Source organism: Corvus hawaiiensis, chromosome 7, assembly GCF_020740725.1.
Source record: "Corvus hawaiiensis isolate bCorHaw1 chromosome 7, bCorHaw1.pri.cur, whole genome shotgun sequence".
Lineage (NCBI taxonomy): Eukaryota > Metazoa > Chordata > Aves > Passeriformes > Corvidae > Corvus > Corvus hawaiiensis.
This window is the reverse complement of record NC_063219.1, coordinates 20,090,275-20,110,100: the sequence shown is the minus strand read 5'-3', so window position 1 is coordinate 20,110,100 and position 19,826 is coordinate 20,090,275. Positions and strand designations below refer to the sequence as shown.

Sequence of the window (19,826 nt, the reverse complement as noted above, 5' to 3'; positions counted from 1 at the left end):
AAAGGTTTGTATGTAAGGGGCTTGAGTGGGATTGTATACTACAGCTTAGTTTACTGAATAAAATGAAGACAGCCTGAGGAAATGGAATGAGGATGAAAACTAGAAACATATGCATCAAGGAAAAGGGCATATGGAGGTTTTCTAGTAGTTTTCTGAAAGATAAAAACATGCAAATCTCTAACATTATGCCAAGCCCAGGATATCCATGTTTTTTCCATAGTTTTGGAAAATTACACAGTTGAATCAAAATTTAACCTCATGTTGTCACATTACTCTCAAAGCCCAGATTGCAAAAGTAACTCTGTTATATCAAAATGTATTTCTACATTCTCAAAGAAGCAATGACTACAGAATGTGGCAAAACATTATTAAAATCTTGTGTGTTACTGGGCCTTCCTTTGCTAATAAACTACGCTAGGAGGAACACAGATGTATGCATGTGAAAGAAAAGAGGAGGAAAACTTCATTTTTAAATTGAAACAACAATAATGTTGAGGGGTTACAAAGGGTGTGTGAATCCTTAAGTAATTGGGCAGTGGAATAATGTACTGAATAAATTTAGGCAAAGAAGTTCTGATACTTCCTTTAGCTTTAGACAGAGTATCATTGAATGATAGTTTGTGTATTTTGTTGTTTTTCTTCCTTTCAGTCAGCAGTGATGTCAGCTACATTTGCAAAATTTCATCCCAATCTGGTGGTTGGTGGCACATACTCGGGCCAGATAGTGCTGTGGGATAATCGCAGCAATAAGAGAACCCCAGTGCAGAGAACGCCACTTTCAGCTGCTGCTCACACGGTAGGAGGTGAAATATCTTCATGGACTGTGCCCTGTTGAGATGTGTTTCATGTCTAGGAAATTCTGTCCAGTGCACTAGATTGGCAATGCTTAAATGTTTATGTCCATATTTTGCCACTTAGGAACCAGGCTATTCACAAAAATCAGAGTGTCAGAAAAAACAAGTATCAGTTTTATAGGGGAGTATCATTTGTACTTTTGATTGTGATCAATCTTTTGTGCTTTGTTAAATGGTGAACTTGTGTATTTTACTGTACGTTAATTATATCAGAACTGGTTATTACCTCTAAATTCTTTTCTGATAATATTTTGTTTCTTAGCACCCAGTGTACTGTGTAAATGTTGTTGGGACCCAGAATGCTCATAATTTGATCAGTATCTCAACTGATGGGAAAATATGCTCTTGGAGTCTGGATATGCTTTCCCAACCACAGGTAAGATAAGTTTGGATATACATAGTATCTATTCCAGATTTATAGTCTATAAAAAATTCAGTTGATCTAATAAACATTAATCAACATTTTCCCAACATGTAGAATTAAGGTCGTTTGATATTTGATAAAATATTTCCCCACCTGTGGAATCAAATATTTTCTGTTGATTCTTTCGTATATTTTTGGTGTACTTGTGTTAGTGGTGAACACAAATGTAGTAATAAAACTTCCTTATTCCTGCTCAATCTATCCAAGTAAAATAAAAAGAAAACCCTTCTATTGTGAAATCTAAAGGATTTTGTAGGTGTTAGTATTTCTTTTTATACATTAAGTTGCTGATATTTTCACTACAGGATAGCATGGAGCTGGTTCACAAACAGTCCAAGGCTGTGGCTGTTACCTGCATGTCTTTCCCTATTGGAGATGTCAACAACTTTGTTGTTGGCAGTGAAGAAGGCTCAGTGTACACTGCATGCCGTCATGGCAGGTGAATACAAACTTCAATTATTCAAAGGAATTAAAAATAGTGAAAGGATGAGTTCCTGCATGCTTTACAATCAAAATTTTTGTATATTTTCTCCTTTGCACTAAGGAGTATCTCTGTCTGAATTCCAGTTCACTTTTTCTTGAGGAAGAGCTTCATTGAAAACAGAAATAGTTGGAATATTGAATTGGTATTACGAGTTGTTTGTGTTGATGAGGATAGCATAGGTCACTGTGCTTTTATTCATTTGAATTGTAGCAGAACATTCCAAACTTTGTATCAGTTTTGTAGATAATTGTACAGTAACATCACGCACAAATGTTAAATTGGCTAGCTGTTCTCCTGCTGTTCAATCTATTTTGAAATTGTCTGACTGTATCTTATCAATTGCTTTCTTAAATACAATTGAGTGTCCAGGTTTCATCTCAAATACATATCACCTTGCTGCACAGCTTTTTTGGTTCCAAAATACCCCAAATCGTATCACTTTTGTGTAACATCCTTCCCATCTGTTTCCCTCCTTTTCATCACCCCTGATAGGAGGCTATTAGGGATATATTTTTACTGGTTTACGTCTGAACCTCGTGCCCATAAAGTGTATGCAACTTCTCTTAATTTAATGGGAGTTTTATGCTTATTCCTGAGACTGGATTTTGTTCTTTGTATGAATTGAAGTTGTAGCTATTGCTTGGAGGACAATGTAGTTAAGTGTGTAGACTGGTACTTGCTGAATGAGTCTCTTGTCCCTAGGATACATTTTGGCACATAAGGTTAGTAGAAAATACTTGTTGAACTTAAGGTCTGTTTTGAAGTCTGGTCTTCTGTGATCCTGCTGTGGTGAAGCTTTTTGCAGTGGGGTAACATCCATATAAGGCAGCAAAACCTTCTTGTGGCTGTATTTAAATTGCATTTCAGTGCTATCTCTGTCTGCAGATGTTTGGTTTCCAGATAATTAACCTTGGTTGTATATTCTGAAACAGCAAAGCTGGAATCAGTGAGATGTTTGAAGGACACCAGGGACCAATCACAGGTATCAACTGCCATGCAGCAGTTGGACCTGTAGACTTCTCACATCTTTTTGTCACCTCTTCTTTTGACTGGACAGTAAAGCTTTGGACAACGAAGGTAACTTAGATAGTTCAGTGGTTTTCTTCGTAGCCCTTGACACAAGGTGGTGCTATAATGTAAGCTACTTAAGGAGGTTCACTAACCTGAAGTCAAATTGTGTGAAGTTCTGAGGGTCTTAGCTGCAGTCCTGCAAAGAGGAGACAGCTGATGAGCAAAACTAAGATTAACAACATAAAACTTTGCTTTCAGCTTGTACATCATTTGTATATTTCTGATCCATTCTTTTCACCCTTTTGCCCTTTGTTATCAACAATTATTACAAAGTAATCAAATGTAAATCATGTTATAAAGTCAGTTACCTCATATATTCATAAGGCAAATGTTTTGCTACAATTTTTTGGAGGACTAAGGGACAGCACCAAAACTAATGTCAGTTAAATTTGGTGAGACTCACAATTGAAATACCTGTCATTTCCACTGCCAGAATTACTTCTTTCTCTGTTAGTCTGATGCCCTGAGAAATGCAAAGCAGAGGAAGCAGAGTTAAAATCTCCGAGTAATAGTCACTGAATTATCATTGGCTTGAGTTACAAGATTCTTAAAACATTAAATTTACAATTTACAGTTGGCTTGCTATTGATTGTTTTATAGTAGCAGCCAGCAAAATAGCTGCATGCTTTGGAAAGCATATCTTTAATAATAAAAAGCATTCGTTTTTGGCTGATTTTTGTAGTGGCATTTTTTTAAAGCAAGTCAAAATGCAAATCACTTTTTACTTACTGCTGGTAATGCTGTTGAAGTTCTGTATTTTGCTTTACCTGTTAGTTTTATAATTTTGAAATGTAGGGTTTGGGTATTGCATTATTACCTTTGCTTCTTTTCAGAATAACAAACCTCTCTACTCCTTTGAAGACAACTCGGATTATGTTTATGATGTGATGTGGTCTCCAACTCATCCTGCCTTGTTTGCCTGTGTTGATGGGATGGGCAGACTTGACCTGTGGAATCTCAACAATGATACTGAGGTGAGAAGTCAGGTTAAGAGTCGAATGCAGCTGGAAAATTGTTTGTACTCATAAAAAAAAAAAGTCAGGAGTTTACTGTAGTTTGGGGTTTGGTTTTTTTTGCCATAGATTGTTTTTTTGTTGTTCTTCTTAAATATGCTGTAGTTCCAGTAGTTTCTGTGTAGTAAATAGCATTCTTTGATTACAGGGTTACAAATGACTCCTCATAATGAATAACAGCAATAATTAAATTGTTTTGCATATAACAAAAGAGCAAAACATCTGTTGGTGTAACACTGATCCATGTTGGGAAAGTGATTATAGACCTCTCACCCTTGTCAGTCTTGTCAGCCGACAGCTTAACAGTGTGAATAAACCTGTTACCACACACCACTGTTGTTCCCATTGCCACAGTAATACTGCAGGGAAATACTGCAGACATTTGTTTCTAAACTTAGAGAATTGAATGTTTGGTTTTCTGGTGTGGATTATACTTCATTATAATATAAATCTTTCCCAAGATTTGCTGGAGGTAGATCAGAGGAGAGACCTGACAGATATTTAGTACTTAAATTTCACTGTCTGAAAACTACTTATAGAAGAAAGTTGTAGGACCATATGCCAGCCTGTGGCTTTAAATTGGAATTACCTGTTCAAGCCTTTTGGACAGGGTTTGACCTGCCAAAACAGCTGATTTCTTCCCTGTCCTGTGTCATAATCTTCTGACATCCCAGGGTGCCTCGTCACTGCCTGAAAGTGGGCCTGTGCCTCCTGTCTCATGAGAAGAGTGCAGATGTGCCTTTTGATAGCAGATGTTTGTACTTTGGCCAAGGGACAGATGTGTTGTTTTGGTCATGTCACTGGCAATAGCTTAAGGTCACTGAGGGTCTTTGTATTGTGAACAGAGTCCTTGTTCTGCATACCATGCACCAGTTGAAGTGTTGGGTGCTTCTTTTGATGCAGCACAGATGGCTTAGCTGTGTTCTGTAATCTCTAGTTTATGGAAACCTGATGCATTTTTAGCAATGTGTTTTGAATTGGTACAGGTGCCCACTGCAAGCATCACTGTGGAGGGCAATCCTGCTCTGAACCGTGTGAGATGGACACATTCGGGGAGAGAGATTGCTGTAGGTGATTCAGAGGGACAAATAGTTATATATGACGTGGGAGAGGTATGTATGCCATGTATTGTGCAAAGTATATTGCAAAACACTTGAGTTTCTTTATTTAGCAGCTTGCCTTTCACTTTTTTCTCCTGTCATTAGAGGAATAATAATTAGGTTTAGTTTGTATTTTTGAATTAATATTTCCTAGTGGTGTTTTATTTAAGGTATTCTAGCATAACTTTTTCGCATGTTGTCATCCAGTCAAAAAGAAGAAGCTTTACTGTAAGGCTGGTGAAATAAGAATCAATGGGTTTTTTTCATAGAAATTTTATCTTTTTTGTAACTGTGGCACATGTGAATTCTGCCCCTAGCTTGAGAAGTACTGAACAAAACAAAATTGTTGCAGTGAAGCAGACTTGATTTTGTTCTTACAGGGAAGCTGTTGCTACTGTGCCAAGTATGTGTACTGCAGTAGTACATGACTAATTGAGGGGATGAGCTATAGCATTAGTATTGCCCTTTGGAGGCAGGCTCTCAGAGGGAGATACATAGCACAAGCTTGTAATAATACCATTCTGTACTTCAATGCCGGAATCTCAAATTCTGCTTCTTTTATTAGTTGGAGCTTGTGTTGCTTACACTAAAATAAAGGTAAGCTTATCTAGTGGAACCTCTTCTGAACGCTGTTGAAGTGCTCTGCTGTTCAAAGTGAGCTCAGCTTTATTTCTCAGTAGGTTTCAGTAACACTCTCTGTGTCACAGCAAATCGCCGTTCCTCGCGGGGATGAGTGGACTCGGTTTGGCCGAACGCTGGCAGAAATCAACGCCAACAGAGCTGATGCGGAAGAGGAGGCTGCGACCCGCATCCCAGCATAGAGCCTTCCAGACAGGCTGCTGGGCTACACCTGGGAGTGGCTGGATGCAGATCCTAGTGTCAGTTCATGTGTCAGTTCTAATCATAGCTTAAGGGAGGAATATATGGATTCAACAATGGACTTTGAAACGTATTAAGATCAGTGAAAATCAGATCCTGCATTATGTTTTATATATAAATTACAAGCACATTCTTGGATTTGTGTAACTTTTAATACAGTTAACGTTGACTTTGCAAGGATCTTCTTTTGCTGAACACTAACCTGGTATAAATTTGCTACTTGGCTTCTGTAAAGTCCAGTTTGAAACAATATCTTTCTGAAAAGTTCTGCTCCTACAACTTTCTGTATTACAGACTAACCTTCATTAGGTAGTAAATCTCTGAAGCATTCTTTAATTTGAACTCTTCAAATTACCCATGATATGCATGCGTATGTTCCAAGTTTCATTGTTTATATATAGATAAGCCTCAGACTCTGGTAGTGGGTAATATATGTGAATAAAAATTTGTCTGTAGTTACAAACTTACTTGATAATCAGACCTGAATTAATGAAATACATATTTAATACCAATTTCCTTTTGTTGAGTTGGTGCATTAAAAGGTGAGACTGATTCATAAATAAATATTATACGAGCACTTGTCAGCTGCCCTGACCTCTAATCTGTGTCCCTGCAGTAGTTTAAAGTTTCTGGGAGCTGATTTTACTACACACATCACAGGGTTGTTTTCTACTCCCAACCACCCCTTACTGCCATGGCAATTTGGTCGATAGCAAAAAGGCTCCTGTTATCAATTGTTTTTTTTCCAAAGGATAAGGAACTAGATTTTGACTTAATTTCTATAGCATGATGATTTGCATTCTGTTAACCACGGACATGCTACTAATTTTCTGTACTAAGGTAAAGATTTTTATGATGATTATTATTGATTTTTAACATTTTTATTGAAACAAAACTTCTAATGGCTTGAAACAGAACAGTTGGAATTTCTGTTAAAGGTTACTTGTTTTTCTTTCTTAGCATATTATAAAGTTTTCTATCAAGACTGGTTGCAGGGGGGCTGTTGCTTTTGGTTTTTTTTAAATAAATACTGTGAGTTGCACTAGTTAGGCACTAAATCAGTTTTGTAGCCTTTAACTTAGGACTCTACGTTTGTTCTTAGTCTTTTACAAGCTTATCATTTTCCCAGCAGATCTGGTTTTATATGCTTAAAAATAGGAAATAGGTTTGTATTCCTTAATCAGTTTTGTGTCCAGTATTGTCATTGTTTCTTCATTGTTTAACTTTTCTGGTTTGGGTTTTTTCCTGTTTCTCCTTGTCTCAGTTCTGTTATGAGCAGCTTACAGAGACACAGCAGTAACAGCAGTTCTCTCTTTAGAAAGTTTTCTTTTTTGGTGCGTGTGGAAGTGAAATGTGTTTAGGCTTCCCATTGGTGTTGGCATTCCAAGGGTGTGTCCCCCTCCTTTTTCAGTGCAGTCATGCTGCTTGGTTTGCAACATTTACCCTGTGTGTGATCTCAACCATACAACAGCAGCTCTGTTCAGCTGAGAAGCATGTGAACTGTGTCAGAACAGGCACATCATGAGACGGTTTGTACCTTTAGGCACAGGAAATCTTAACAAGCAGAAGGTCTCTTGGTTTGATGGTTTTGGAGGGAGGGGGCACTTGGGTTTTTGGTTGGTTGTTCTTGTGGGGTTTTTTACTGAGATTACTTCTCATTGAATAATACATTTCCCTCACACTTTTATTTTCAGAAGTCCAGTAGCTAAGGCTTTCTTCCAATGCCTGTTGCATACATGCAGGTCATATGGCATTAGTTTTGTGTCATTTCAACCTTTTAATAATTTTCAATTATTAAATTTAGTACTACTGTGTCTTTATTCCTGCTTGTGGTCCTCCTTCACAAATAGTTGAGTACAGATTAAAAATGTTGTAAAAGCCATACCTGCAACGATGAGACCAAAAGCGACGCTAGATGCTGTAAATGATCCTTCTGGGAGCCAAACTGTCCAGTTTTGGAGCTGTAAAAAATACAAATGCTGTTGTGCATTGTGAAGTCTCCTAAGGTCTTGATCAAGTCAGTCAACAAGCTGTGACTAAGATTAAATGCCAGTGGGTACCCACCATTTTTGTCTTTGTTTAGAAAAACACAGGACAAAATACATAGATACAGGAGAGAGTTCCTGTGAAGCCTGTCTCTATCCAGAAAACAGTACAGAACAAGAAATTCCTTCAACACAATACAACAAATAAAGAAGGAAGCCTTCGAATGGGATTATCTATAGTCATATTGGAGAATAGTGATCAGACTCCCAAGGTCAATGTATTGTAACCTGTGGCTCACTAAATATTATTCAGCACCAAAGTCATTTTTATCTTTCTTAGAGGCTAGAGCTGAAGGAGGGCTGGTCTGTGTAGTGTTTAGTTCTTAAGAAGCCATTTCTTCATAAACTGATTTATCCCTGATGGGCCTGCTGTCACCTAAGTAAGAAAACAGAACCTGAAATCAGTTTATACCACTTGGGTATGCTCTAGTCTAGGATGTTTAACCCTGTAAGAAACATGTAAAACTTCAGTAAGCAAGGCTGGAAACCCACCCATCTCGTCTCTGGCTGGCTGGACAGTGTAACTAATTTTGTTCCACAACAGGAGAAATCTAGACTCCCCTATTTCCTCTGACATTTTTGCATTTAAATATTATACCAGGGAAACTTTTGGCAGATATTAAGCCAGAAATAGTTCAAGCTTTCTCTTTTACTTCCACTCACCTGTAAATGTAAATGTAAACAATCAGTTTGGTGTATTAAAATAATACAAATATAAGTAGGTTTTTTCCTCCACAGAATAACCTAATCTCATGGTAAAACAATCTAGAAATAAAGAGAATGCTTTCAGTTTTTTATAACAAGTTTTCTATTCGGGGAAAAAAAGACACGCTGAGTAATAAACCCTGTAAAAATTCTTGAGTCTTGATTTGCCAGTAACTGGCAAATCTCTCACTGTGTTTTAAATATGCTACTGTAGAAGTAATATCTATTACACATTTAGTATTGCCTGTATTTTGAGAGAATTCCTTGTCATAAAGTAGTGCTTGCAAAATAAAATACTGCATGTGCTCATCTAATTACTGTGCTCTCTAACACTTATGAGCCAGCACAGAGCATTTTAATTCCTTTGCTGTTACCAGAGGGAAGGGCATTCCTGCAGAGTCCTGTCCATTCATTAAATGGTGCATCTGACCTTTACATTTACTCTGTGGAGGGAAAAACAATCACGCTGGACAACTTCCCAAAAATTCAAAGAAACGAACTGACACAAGTGTTTTTAAACATTTTATTGTCACGATTGTTAACAAAACACCTTCAAAACATCTGTACATTTCAAACTATTTTGAACTGCAATACCCATTATATAAATGTATGTGTATAGATGCCCTGATGTCTCTGTACAAAGATGTACAATATGTACAGTAACATTAAATGCAAGCTGTGCAAGGCAAAGTCTAGGCTACAGCTTCATGCCACTGGTTAAAACAAGGCAGAGAACCACAGCTTCAATCAGTTCCTTGTGTGTAAATAAATAAATGCAGGTATGTATGAATATTTGAAAGGAGCAATTAGATTTGCAAGCTCAGTTCAGCTAGAACACATGCAGCTGACTGGAAAAAATACAGCAGTACTCTTGTGAACTCTTTCCACTGCATCACTTTGTTCACTTGAAACATCTTTTCAGGATTCAGCTGTGTGCTTGAGCTGAGGTGGTGGCAGGAGCTCGAAACTTTGGAAGATACAAACCAAATTTATTTTCTATACCAGCAAACGTAGCTGTAGCAAGTCTGTATCCGCCTATATGTGCAGGATTCACAGGAGGAAGGTCTGAAATTCGAGTTTTTGGGGTAGATTCTGATCCAGTGGGTTTGCTGTTCGAACGAAGAAAAAAGGTCTTTTTGTTAGTCTAGATTACATAAGGAAGGACTTTATATAGACTTATTCAGGCTTAAATACTTAATTCTTTTGTCTGAATATGGAAGACTGTTAAAGCTGACCTTAAATAATTAATGCCTATGGTGAAGTGAATGAGGTCAGACCACTACTTAATTTTAAATCAAACCCAAAACTGAAGTTACATTTTTCTGATACTTTCGTAAATTCTTTTAACTTCCAGTGTCATGAGGAAAATGGACAAAACTATGTTGCTACAATGGAAATACAAATTAGTGTATTGAAATAAATAGGAAATGGCTCTTTATCTCCTCATCTGTTTACAAGTGGCATGCAAGTTTCCCTCAATTATGTAAGGATATATAATTGAGGGGATTTTTTTTTACATGCTGCAATTTTAAGTACAGGTGCTCAAAGTCAACAAGCTTTAATGGGTCCTACGCATGAAAAAGTCAGGGTTTTTTTCTTTGAACTTGGCAGTTGTTTCATGCAAGCTAAATAGCAAATACTTGACTTACAGGCCTCCAAAATCAACATAAAACCATCTCTGCAGAAGTTCGTAAGTGACCAAAGTAACACCAAACTGGGGTGAAGATCTGAACACACGAGCTGTTAAACATTACAAATCATAGTGTTAAACAAATAAAACAATTCCTCAGGAGAGAAGCTAAACATTTTTAACAAGGTGTTATGTTTTTCACAATCACACCTTGTAAATACTGCTCTGAGTCCTTAACAAAGCAAGTGCTGATTTGCAGATTTGAGGTCAGCCTTCATAATTTTTTTCTCACCTCCAGCTCCCTTCCACAAAGCCGAAGGGCCTTCTTCCATTAGAATCTTTCTGAAGCAGTCAATAACTCCACTGTATGTTGTCTGACCAGCGCGAGCTGCCACTTGCAGTCTTGTCTTGATGACATCAGCAGGGGTTACCAAAGAAGCAGCAGGCACACCTTTTAGAAGAAAACCACATTTAATTTGCACAAAGGATCTTGTAAAAGATGAAACACTTACAACTGAAAAATACAAGTGCAAACTTTCATATTTTTTACAAAGGCTAGACATTACAAAAAAAGCAGGTTTTTACTCTTATGGTCATATAAACTGTCATGCCTGATATAATCGTTTTGACTTCCCTCTAAATTTAAAGGCTGTAACTGATAGTAAAGGAAATAAACTATCAAAAACCATTCTCAACATCTTCTAGTGGTCTGGCAATAGCAGTAGTTTGAAACAAGATAAAATTGGCTATATATGTAATATATAAAAATTAGTTGTGCAAATTTACTGTATTTTTTTATACTCTACGACATATTTTGCAAATTACATAGATGACTGATTTGGGAATTTAATCCTATGCATCCATTTGTTAAAGGTGTTGATGAGAAAAACTACTCCTTAAAACCCCTATTCTACAGAAATAACGTCTATACTGCTGTTTGGACTGTTCTGTAGAATAGATGCTGCTTACTTCAGTAGGCAAGCCATATAAAGACTGAGGACAATGACGGTGTTTTACAAGTCTGCTTAGTACCAACAGTGTGATATTAGCCAGCAGTGATGGAAGAACAAATCTCCACTTCTAAGGCACCACTCTCGGCTTTCTAGTCAAAGGAAAGGAGAAAGTTTTCAGAAATTTACTCCACAGTATATAACTGTGTTATCTATTTCTGAATACTTCTGCATACTGTAAAAACTTCATCCCCTTAAAAAGAGGAACCATCATCTGACTTAAAATTATCAAATTAATTTTGACTTCTGTTAAACTTTTACAATTGGTTAATACTGAATTAAAAATTTTTACAAGTCACTGGCTTGCACAGGTGATGATAAACTCTGAAGTCTCACTGACCGATTCAGGAGGTTTTAAAGGAAAACAGAAGCAGTATGATTAAGCCAGCAAGCATACACAAATAGCAATCAGATGCAGATTTTCCTTCCAGGCAGATCCCTTCAGACTGTATTCTTGCCTGCTGCACACGCATAACAGGAATTCAGTGAGCAACTGAGAATTTGAAATTTGCAATTCACAGAGAGGCAGATTCCTGTACATACTAGAAAACTAGGCCTATGAGATTTACACACATTTTTAACTGGGTTCATCACTTAGTATGAGCAACACAAACACTAATGAAACAAAGAGAAGGTGTGAAGTTTGCAGTCTAAAAAGTCTTCTAGGAGATAAAGTTAATAATATTTTTTAAATTATATAGGAGTTTTGTATGAGTATAATAAGCTAAATAATTTTCCATTTCTGGCAGTTCTGCAATACTAAAGAATAAACAGGGCTACAAATCTATTGGATTTTTCCTAGGTGGTCTCCCTTCACTCTGGCATAAGGAACACACCAACTGGCACAGAGCAGGTGCGGCCAAGCTCTGTATCAAGTCCGATATAGGGAACTACTATTCACACACAGGCACTCATGACTGATGTATATCTATAGTTATGTCTTACAATTGTAACAAGTGGCAAAGTGTCTTGCTCAGCCCAGTGGTGTTTTTGAACTGCAGATTCTGACACTGAATCATTCACGGCTGAGAAGCTGCATGCGGATACTTGGTTTTCATCTGCTAAGCTCGTCCTTGGCAGTGCAGAATCTGACCCTCTCTATCTGCATGCTTAAATATCCACCACTATAGTTCCTACATCTAGTATTTCTATACCCCTTGCCATTTAGCAAAAAAAACTTTTTATCACAGCTGCATATTGTCTTTATACTAAACTTGTTTGAGAAGCTGTAAAATATTTTAAATTTCAGAGTATGGTACTCCAGCTTCTTTACAAACTAATGCCCTATTTTCAGCAATTACATTTGAGCAAAGTTTCCTTTCAGTTATTCCGGAATCCAAACCTGGGTAAGTCATTTTCTTCTTAGCTCTTATGATCTCTCATTTTATGTTCATCAAAGATTCAAATTAGCCTTCAACTCTGAGAGCTCAGTAACAAGTAAAACCCCATTGAGACAGACAGATCAAATTTGACTACAAGTTGCTGAGCTGCATTATGCTGTTTATCCACATTATGCAAATGTAATTAGCTCTCATCAAAATTACATCGCCTCCCACTAAGGATAACACTGATCAAATTTAGATTAAATCAGATACAATGGTACAGTACCTTCCTTTATATGGGGCTACTAAATGAATATTAAATATTATTCACTAAAAGAAGAAAAAAGCTACTTTTAGGAAACATTCTGCAGAATTACCTGCAATGGCTCCAGCTGCAAGTAGATTAAGCCCTCCCACATGGCCACTTTCATCAGCAAACATCATTTTACTATGAGCATAAACTGGAAAGTAGATTGCAGAAAAGGGAATGTCTCTGAGGAAACATGCTTTGGCACCCTGACACAGAGAAAAGAGACAAAATGCAAATAAATTCTGTAAATAAGGCTAAAATTGGTATCCAGCAAGCAGCCTGAGCCCTGAAAGTACAAACTCATTTGATATATCACGTAAATAACACAGAAGATAAAATGTCTCAGGAAACAGACAATACAGGGAACTTGCAAATAAGAATAAAGCACATCTAAACTGTCTGGAATAAGCAAGATTCAAGGTACATGTCTAATTTTGGTAAATTATACACATCAATCCTGACATCGGTACTTAGGATAAATACTTCTTACACACTGTGTGTCCAAAGGCAATGAAGGAAGTGGCAAAGATGAGTCCTTATGTCATTCTGAAAACCAGGGAAGCAGCAAGACAAGTCCCTGCAGGCCATTTTTTCCACCAAACACAAAGGCACTACTAAAATACCAGTGAGCACTGTAAGACCTCACACTGATCATCATCTGGTTGACCAAAGAAGCTGCACTGAAGGTTAGCAAAAAAAAAAAAAAGCTGCAGATTCAGTGCAGTTTAATAAGAAAATACAGTGGTCACAAATCTCATCTACCAAATTCAAAACAAAAGCTTCAGCTCTAAAAGTAAATGTGCACATGTCTATACTATTATTGCAGGTCTATGGGCAAATCACATAAAGCAATGTTTTGTAAGTGCACAGCTCATACAACTGCTGAATTTACGTATTACCCTTGCACTAGCAGAAGATACAGGAAGAAACACTCTTCTTGTTTAAGGAAACTAATAGCTTCTGCTCCATTACACCTGATCTGTAATGATGGCAGTAAGTATACCTGCAGGGAAGGAATCTGTTGACTGGCATTCTGCTGAAGTACCATACAGAACGGGCTTTTTTCAGTGGAATTTATTGACAAATCCCACCACTTAACTTCTTAAAAATCTGAATCCTACAAAACTTTACTACTGTTTCACTGCCATCAAATTATTAAGACAAAGAGAATATCCTGCTGCAAAGATAACAATAGAGATACAGAGATCCAAAATAAATATAAGAACGCACAGGGAAAGCAAAAGAAACTTTTCACAAAACCCCACCAAATGAAATGAGCAGTGCCAGAAGCCAGGAGGTCTGCAATACAGGGCTCCCTGTAGCTTGGCATATAAGCCCAAAGGATAGAATGGGGGAGTATTTTTTTGTATCCCACTGCCATTAATATAGAAGTGAGTTTTCCTCAGTTTTCCATTGTGGGGCTGCCCTGCAGGAAGAGATTGGTTTTAAATTCAGAAGACATCTTTGTTTTTAACAGTTTTTGTTTGAACAATATAGAAGTTTAGCATAAAATGATGAAGGCACTCAAAGCAGAAGTACGTACCTTATAAAGACCAAGAAAGCCTAAATCTTTTATAACAGAGAGGGCACTGACTCTGGGTCCTGTAGTAATTTCTCCTGCTACCTGCAACCGAATCTTTACAATTTCCAGAGGATTGGTGAAGATGACCTGGGAAGCTCCTGCCTGCAAACCCAAGGAAAAAGAAAGTAAATTGCATTACCTAGAGCATGTGGTGATATATTGACTTTGCAAGTTGATGAGTGCCTTTACTTCTCACTGCATTAGCTGATATTCTCATGTAAAAATACATGAGAGAGCTTTAATAAAGCACCTGTCTGGAAGTTAAAAGCCCCAGATGAGAAATCATAGGTTTGCAAATATAGATTTTTACATTTATATTTTCATAGTCCCCTGAGGTGAATTAATTCAGTTTGTCTCTACTTTTCTCCTTGACATTGCTTTCTGGAAGTCATGGCTGTGTTTAAAAGTCTATCAGATATTACAGGAAATACTAAACTATAATAAACATTAGACTTGTGCTACGAGAGCATCAAATACACATAAAGACCTTATGTTTATTCAATAATAATCCATCACCAATGTGTAGACATGTTATTTGCATTTGGAAGTGATACTGTTTAAAAGGTAAATTTGCATTTTACAGTGTAATTTTAAATTATTAGAAAAGGTGTTTGGAGTTTTGTTTAGCAGTCAGTAATAGTCCGAAGTGGAAACAAAATATAAAATTCAAATAGGAAGACTAACATTTCAAAATATGATACTAGACAGAAACAGGAGTCATATCTTTGCACTGAGCGTGACAGATTTTGCTTGCAGGAAATATTCTCTTGGCAGTGTTGAAGGACTACCTTGCAAACTTCCCAGCAGCAGTGTTGTAAAGCAGCTTTTGATTCTGCACTTTAACCAAAGACTTTCAAAGAACTGCATCTCAGGTTTGAGAGAGATTCAACCCGACAGTTCAGTTTCAGAGTTTTTAAACCCATTTAAAATGACATGTTTAGGTTTCTCCCCGGTTTGCTGCAGGTACTACCATTCACTTCTGAAGAAGTGTGTGGTTCATCACAAACCAGCTATATTTTACTAAGCTTGTTATCCTCCCCTCTTCCTAAGCCACCTTTTTTCATTTAAGAATTAAACCCACTTCCTTAAAATTTGTGGCATATAACCACTTGAATACAGCCAACTTTAAAAATGATTTCTTGCACAATATAAAAGCTCCTCTTAATTCTGATCCATTCCTCCAACCCATCAAATTTTAGTGAAGTAAATAAATGCAGAACATCTGCAATTAAAACATTTTACCACTTCTACATTGCCCAGGCAATAAACCCTTTTTGTGATGCTGGGGGTTTGGGAGGGGGGTGTGCATACAGGGGTGTGGTGAAGTAAACCCAATAGTCTGATATTGCACCTCCTGGACAGCCTGCATGGTGTTCTCTGCTAACTGATTCACAACTAATGAACACCAACCCTTTCTGCCTATAGCACCATCTTTTCTCTCCAGCAGCAGGCAGAATAAATTTGAGATTAGCCCTGATGCACAGTTTAGAAGTTGCCAATCTGCATTATTCTAGCCTAGAGACAACAGAGCATTGCAAACCTCATCAGCTCTTACTGAGAATGGCCCAGCACTTCAGGAGTACCTATGGGCTGGGGGCAAGAATCATCAATGCCTCCGCTGACCAAGCATCCCATACTTCACTGAGCCTTTACTGAGCACTGACAGCCTTTTATTGCAAGCCCCATTTATAACTTCACTCAATATTGACACTTAAAATCATCACTGCACCAGCTTTACTTAAGCACCTTGACCCAAACAGTGGGAGATCCACCACTGCTTCTGATTAACTATCTCCACTGTAGTAATTACTGTCTTTAACACTTCCTACTCAAATAATCAGTCCATACAGTCATTCTTAATTTTATTCCCTCACTTCTTCACCTCTCCGAAAGCAAATCAAAACCTACATTTTTGTGGACATTTGTTGCAAGCATCGGGAAGATCACCAGAACTCCCAGACCAGCCAAAGTGATTCCCATCTTCTCTGTTCCTTGGACTTACTGCATTGTTTACTCAGTTATCTGACACCACTCATGTCCAAAGGCATTCTTCAGACTCCCTTTACTTCTCATCTCATCTTTTCTTTTCCAGTTCACACACACCTATGCATGCAAGATGAAATGGCTGTCTTGCTAGGCAAAGTTCCAATCTAAATAAAATTTATAAAAGTTGCATCTGGCAAGTTCTGTTAAACAACTAATTTTTTTTGTTCACATTGCATTAAGCATAAAACCAATTTCAAATGTTTAGCATTTCCTTATATCATTTAAAAAAATAATTTTGGTAGATAAAATGTTAAGCAGTGTGTTCTGGCTACATAATACAATGGACCACACAAAAAAATCAAGTAACTTTAAATTGCAACACTAAGCTAGAAATTCACTCCTTCTAGACAATTACCAGCTACTTGCCTATTAAATATGTATTATTTGTTTACATGTATATGTGAAATTCCATTTTTTATTTTAATGTTAAAAATTAGCACATCCTACAGAGCAGCCAAAATAACTCTTCCTATTTGCTTAACACCTACCACAGAAACACAAAGAGGCCAATTTGTAAACATTTCTATTTTCTGCCCTGAATTAAATCTTCCTGCAATTAACATTTTCCTCTCCTAGGTGCACAGCTGCCTACCTTTCTGTTAAAATCAGCCATAGCCCTCTTCTGATACAGAAAGTAAAAGACTCTGAACACAAAACATTTTAATAATTTAGCAGCAACACTAATCAGACATACAATGTTACAAATTCTATATAGTTAACACAGAACTATGTATTCCAACAGTATTAGAGTATGATTTGGTGATCAGGTTATTGAGAAAAATAAAATACGGAAAACTCTATGCTTATATTATCAGTAGAAAACCCACTGAAAAGCTCTTTAATTACATCAACACTTTTGAGTATTTACAGTGTTGACAGACTTCTCAACAGGCAGCTTTCTCAAAAAGAGCTGTAACTACCTAGATACCCAGTTAAATACTCCCTGTTAGCAATATGTCCTTCTATCCAAGTCTTGACTTACGCTGTTTTACTTGGAGCTTGGCAAACTTTTCTGCCCAGCAGTGATTTGATTCACACGAAGAGGAGCGCTGCATTCAGTGGAGTGGCACAAATGAGTTAGGTCCCTCAACAGATCACAAGTACAGACAGGACAAGTATTGACTTTAATACAGAACATGTAACACAAGAAAACTCACTTTTTCACTGTGTATATTTTAAAGAATGAATGCAAGCATTGTTTTTAGTTTGTCAGTGTTTTCTATTTAAGTAAAAGATAGCCTGTCTATCTGACAAAGAATGTGTGAGGCAGAGGAGAGTGCTGCCTTGGGGAGCAGAAGAGCACTCCACAGAAAGGATGTAGAGGAGAATGACACAAAGGATCTCCAAATAAAAATGAACTGGAAGCATGTAGGTTTGCAGTACAAATCTCCACGCTCCTGTTCAAATCATTAGCAATCAGCATCATTCTTTTTCAAAGTCTCTTACTTCAGCTGTCAGCTATGTATGTTAAATACACGTGCACACGTATATGCACACAGAGGTATACATTGCAGTCCCTGAATTGCTTTTGGAGATGGTGCAGTAAATCTAGATTTCTCTCCCATAAAAACCTCTCTTCACACATAAATTGCAACAGACACTTTAAAAAAGGTTGACAAATTTGTTCCTGAATGGAGGTTATTCATACACATCAAAAATACCAGTAATAAAAGCTTCTACTTAACCTTAATGTCATGTAAAATAACTCTACAAGGAGCAAATAAAGGAACTAAATCTGACAGCAAAGGTTATGAGAGAAAAGATGTAGTTTGAGATCCCACAGCAAACGCCCCATGACATGCCAAAGGCTGAAGGAAATACACAAATGACCCTGCAACATGAGACCTCTTGCCCTTTCCAATTCCACCCGAGAGGCATATGCTCCAAAGGGGAGAGGCCTATTTCAAGACCTTCCTTCCTTCCTTTTTGAAACCACCACATCCTGGACCACAACTATGTCCCATAGAAGCAACTAAAATAAGATGTTACTTAAAACAGTCTTGTTTAAAAACATCAAAGAACTTGCACTTCTTTCTCTAGGCAAAGCTGACATTGTTCATGAACCTACAGTGTGCTTACTGTCTCTTTTATTAAACAATCATTTTCTCCCTGATTTGAAATGTCCACAATAGAAATCAAGATAAAGTAGTAAAGTTTAATTCTGCTTCTGTATTTATCTTTTCAAAGTATAATAAAAGAAGCAGAGTATCTTCAGGGTTTTGAAGGAAAAAGCAGTCTGACATCTATAATTCTATATTTTTGTGTTTGTTAAACAAAACCATTAACATTTCACATTATTTTTTCAAAAATAAGTATTTGACACAGTCCTATTTGCCTGATAAACCTATATACATGTTTGTGTGTATGTATGTATATATGCATAAACATGTATGAAAATTATTTTTCACAAGTATATGAAAAATATTTAGACTAAATGTTAGATTTAATGTTTATGAAAGCTTCAAGATCTATGGTAAGTTTGGACCCCTCTGTGAATGTATGTGCAAACACAAACACACGTACACACATCCCAACCTCTAATTATCAACAGATGCATTGCCTACACCTCCAAAGGTTCTCTGACCCTTTCTGCCTGGCACCCCGCACTGTCCTCCTCCCTACAGCATAAAGCAAAACCATCTTTCTGTTGAAACACAATTCATCCATTCAAAATGCTAAGCACCATGCACAGGACGGGAAGAATCCATTTCTTCCTGTGAAACTCATAGGAATTACAGCCTAAAAATCACAGTATCTTTGTCTACTGTAACAGTAATCATGAATCATTTACATAGCATTAGATGTCTACTTCAACACTGCTTCCCATCTGAGAATGAGCAGTTGCCCTACAGCACCTTGCCCTTCACGATGTACTCACATGTGTCATGCGTGTAAGCTCCTCTGGGAAGCACTGTCCATATCAGGCATGCGCTCTCTGCTTCCCAGGCCTCTGTCGGGATAGAGGAAAGCATTGCCAAAGCCTCACTCAGTCTCCCTGCAACTCAAAGCTAACGGTAGCTGAAAACTTCAAAGGCAGGAATGCAGGTTAATCACTGAATTACAATGAAATGTAATTCAATTAATTACAGTAACAGTAGGGAAAGAAATTGTTTGCTCTGAACATGTGTAAATGTGGATAGTGCTGTTAATGATTAACAAACCAGCATACTTCAGGCAGGTAGGAAGACAGGCTATCAGTTTCATCTATCAGGGACAAGAGCCCTTTCATTGACAGGTATGACCTGACTGCTGTAACTGAGCTGCCCCACATAGCTGCTCTGCAGTTTTCAAATACAGCTACAGCTTGAGAGCAGCTGGGAGTATTTGGGCTCTGAGAGACCAGACCCTACA

At 37.4% G+C, this 19,826-nt stretch overlaps 2 protein-coding genes across 9 annotated transcripts in view; one reads left to right on the top strand and one right to left on the bottom strand.

Annotated features, from left to right (window-relative positions):
- DYNC1I2 (dynein cytoplasmic 1 intermediate chain 2) overlaps positions 1-7,645 on the top strand; it is a 28,938-nt gene extending 21,293 nt beyond the window's left edge. For all 7 annotated transcript variants that reach the window (XM_048309553.1, XM_048309550.1, XM_048309551.1 and 4 more), the window contains 7 exons: positions 650-796; positions 1,117-1,230; positions 1,584-1,717; positions 2,695-2,839; positions 3,667-3,807; positions 4,833-4,958; positions 5,654-7,645. In XM_048309553.1, coding sequence (XP_048165510.1) covers positions 650-796; positions 1,117-1,230; positions 1,584-1,717; positions 2,695-2,839; positions 3,667-3,807; positions 4,833-4,958; positions 5,654-5,767 — 921 coding nt within the window. In that variant the 3' untranslated portion in view covers positions 5,768-7,645. The remainder of the gene's footprint in view (positions 1-649; positions 797-1,116; positions 1,231-1,583; positions 1,718-2,694; positions 2,840-3,666; positions 3,808-4,832; positions 4,959-5,653) is intronic.
- Positions 7,646-9,084: 1,439 nt separating this feature from the next.
- SLC25A12 (solute carrier family 25 member 12) overlaps positions 9,085-19,826 on the bottom strand; it is a 46,513-nt gene continuing 35,771 nt past the window's right edge. Inside the window, exons 14-18 of one of the 2 annotated variants that reach the window (XM_048309549.1) lie at positions 14,391-14,531; positions 12,915-13,053; positions 10,498-10,656; positions 10,225-10,315; positions 9,085-9,684 (exon numbers count right to left, since the gene is read on the bottom strand). In XM_048309549.1, the coding sequence (XP_048165506.1) occupies positions 9,501-9,684; positions 10,225-10,315; positions 10,498-10,656; positions 12,915-13,053; positions 14,391-14,531 (714 nt within the window). In that variant the 3' untranslated portion in view covers positions 9,085-9,500. Of the gene's footprint in view, positions 9,685-10,224; positions 10,316-10,497; positions 10,657-11,174; positions 11,308-12,914; positions 13,054-14,390; positions 14,532-19,826 lie in introns of those variants that run through there. The other variant, XR_007204786.1, reaches the window with a different exon arrangement.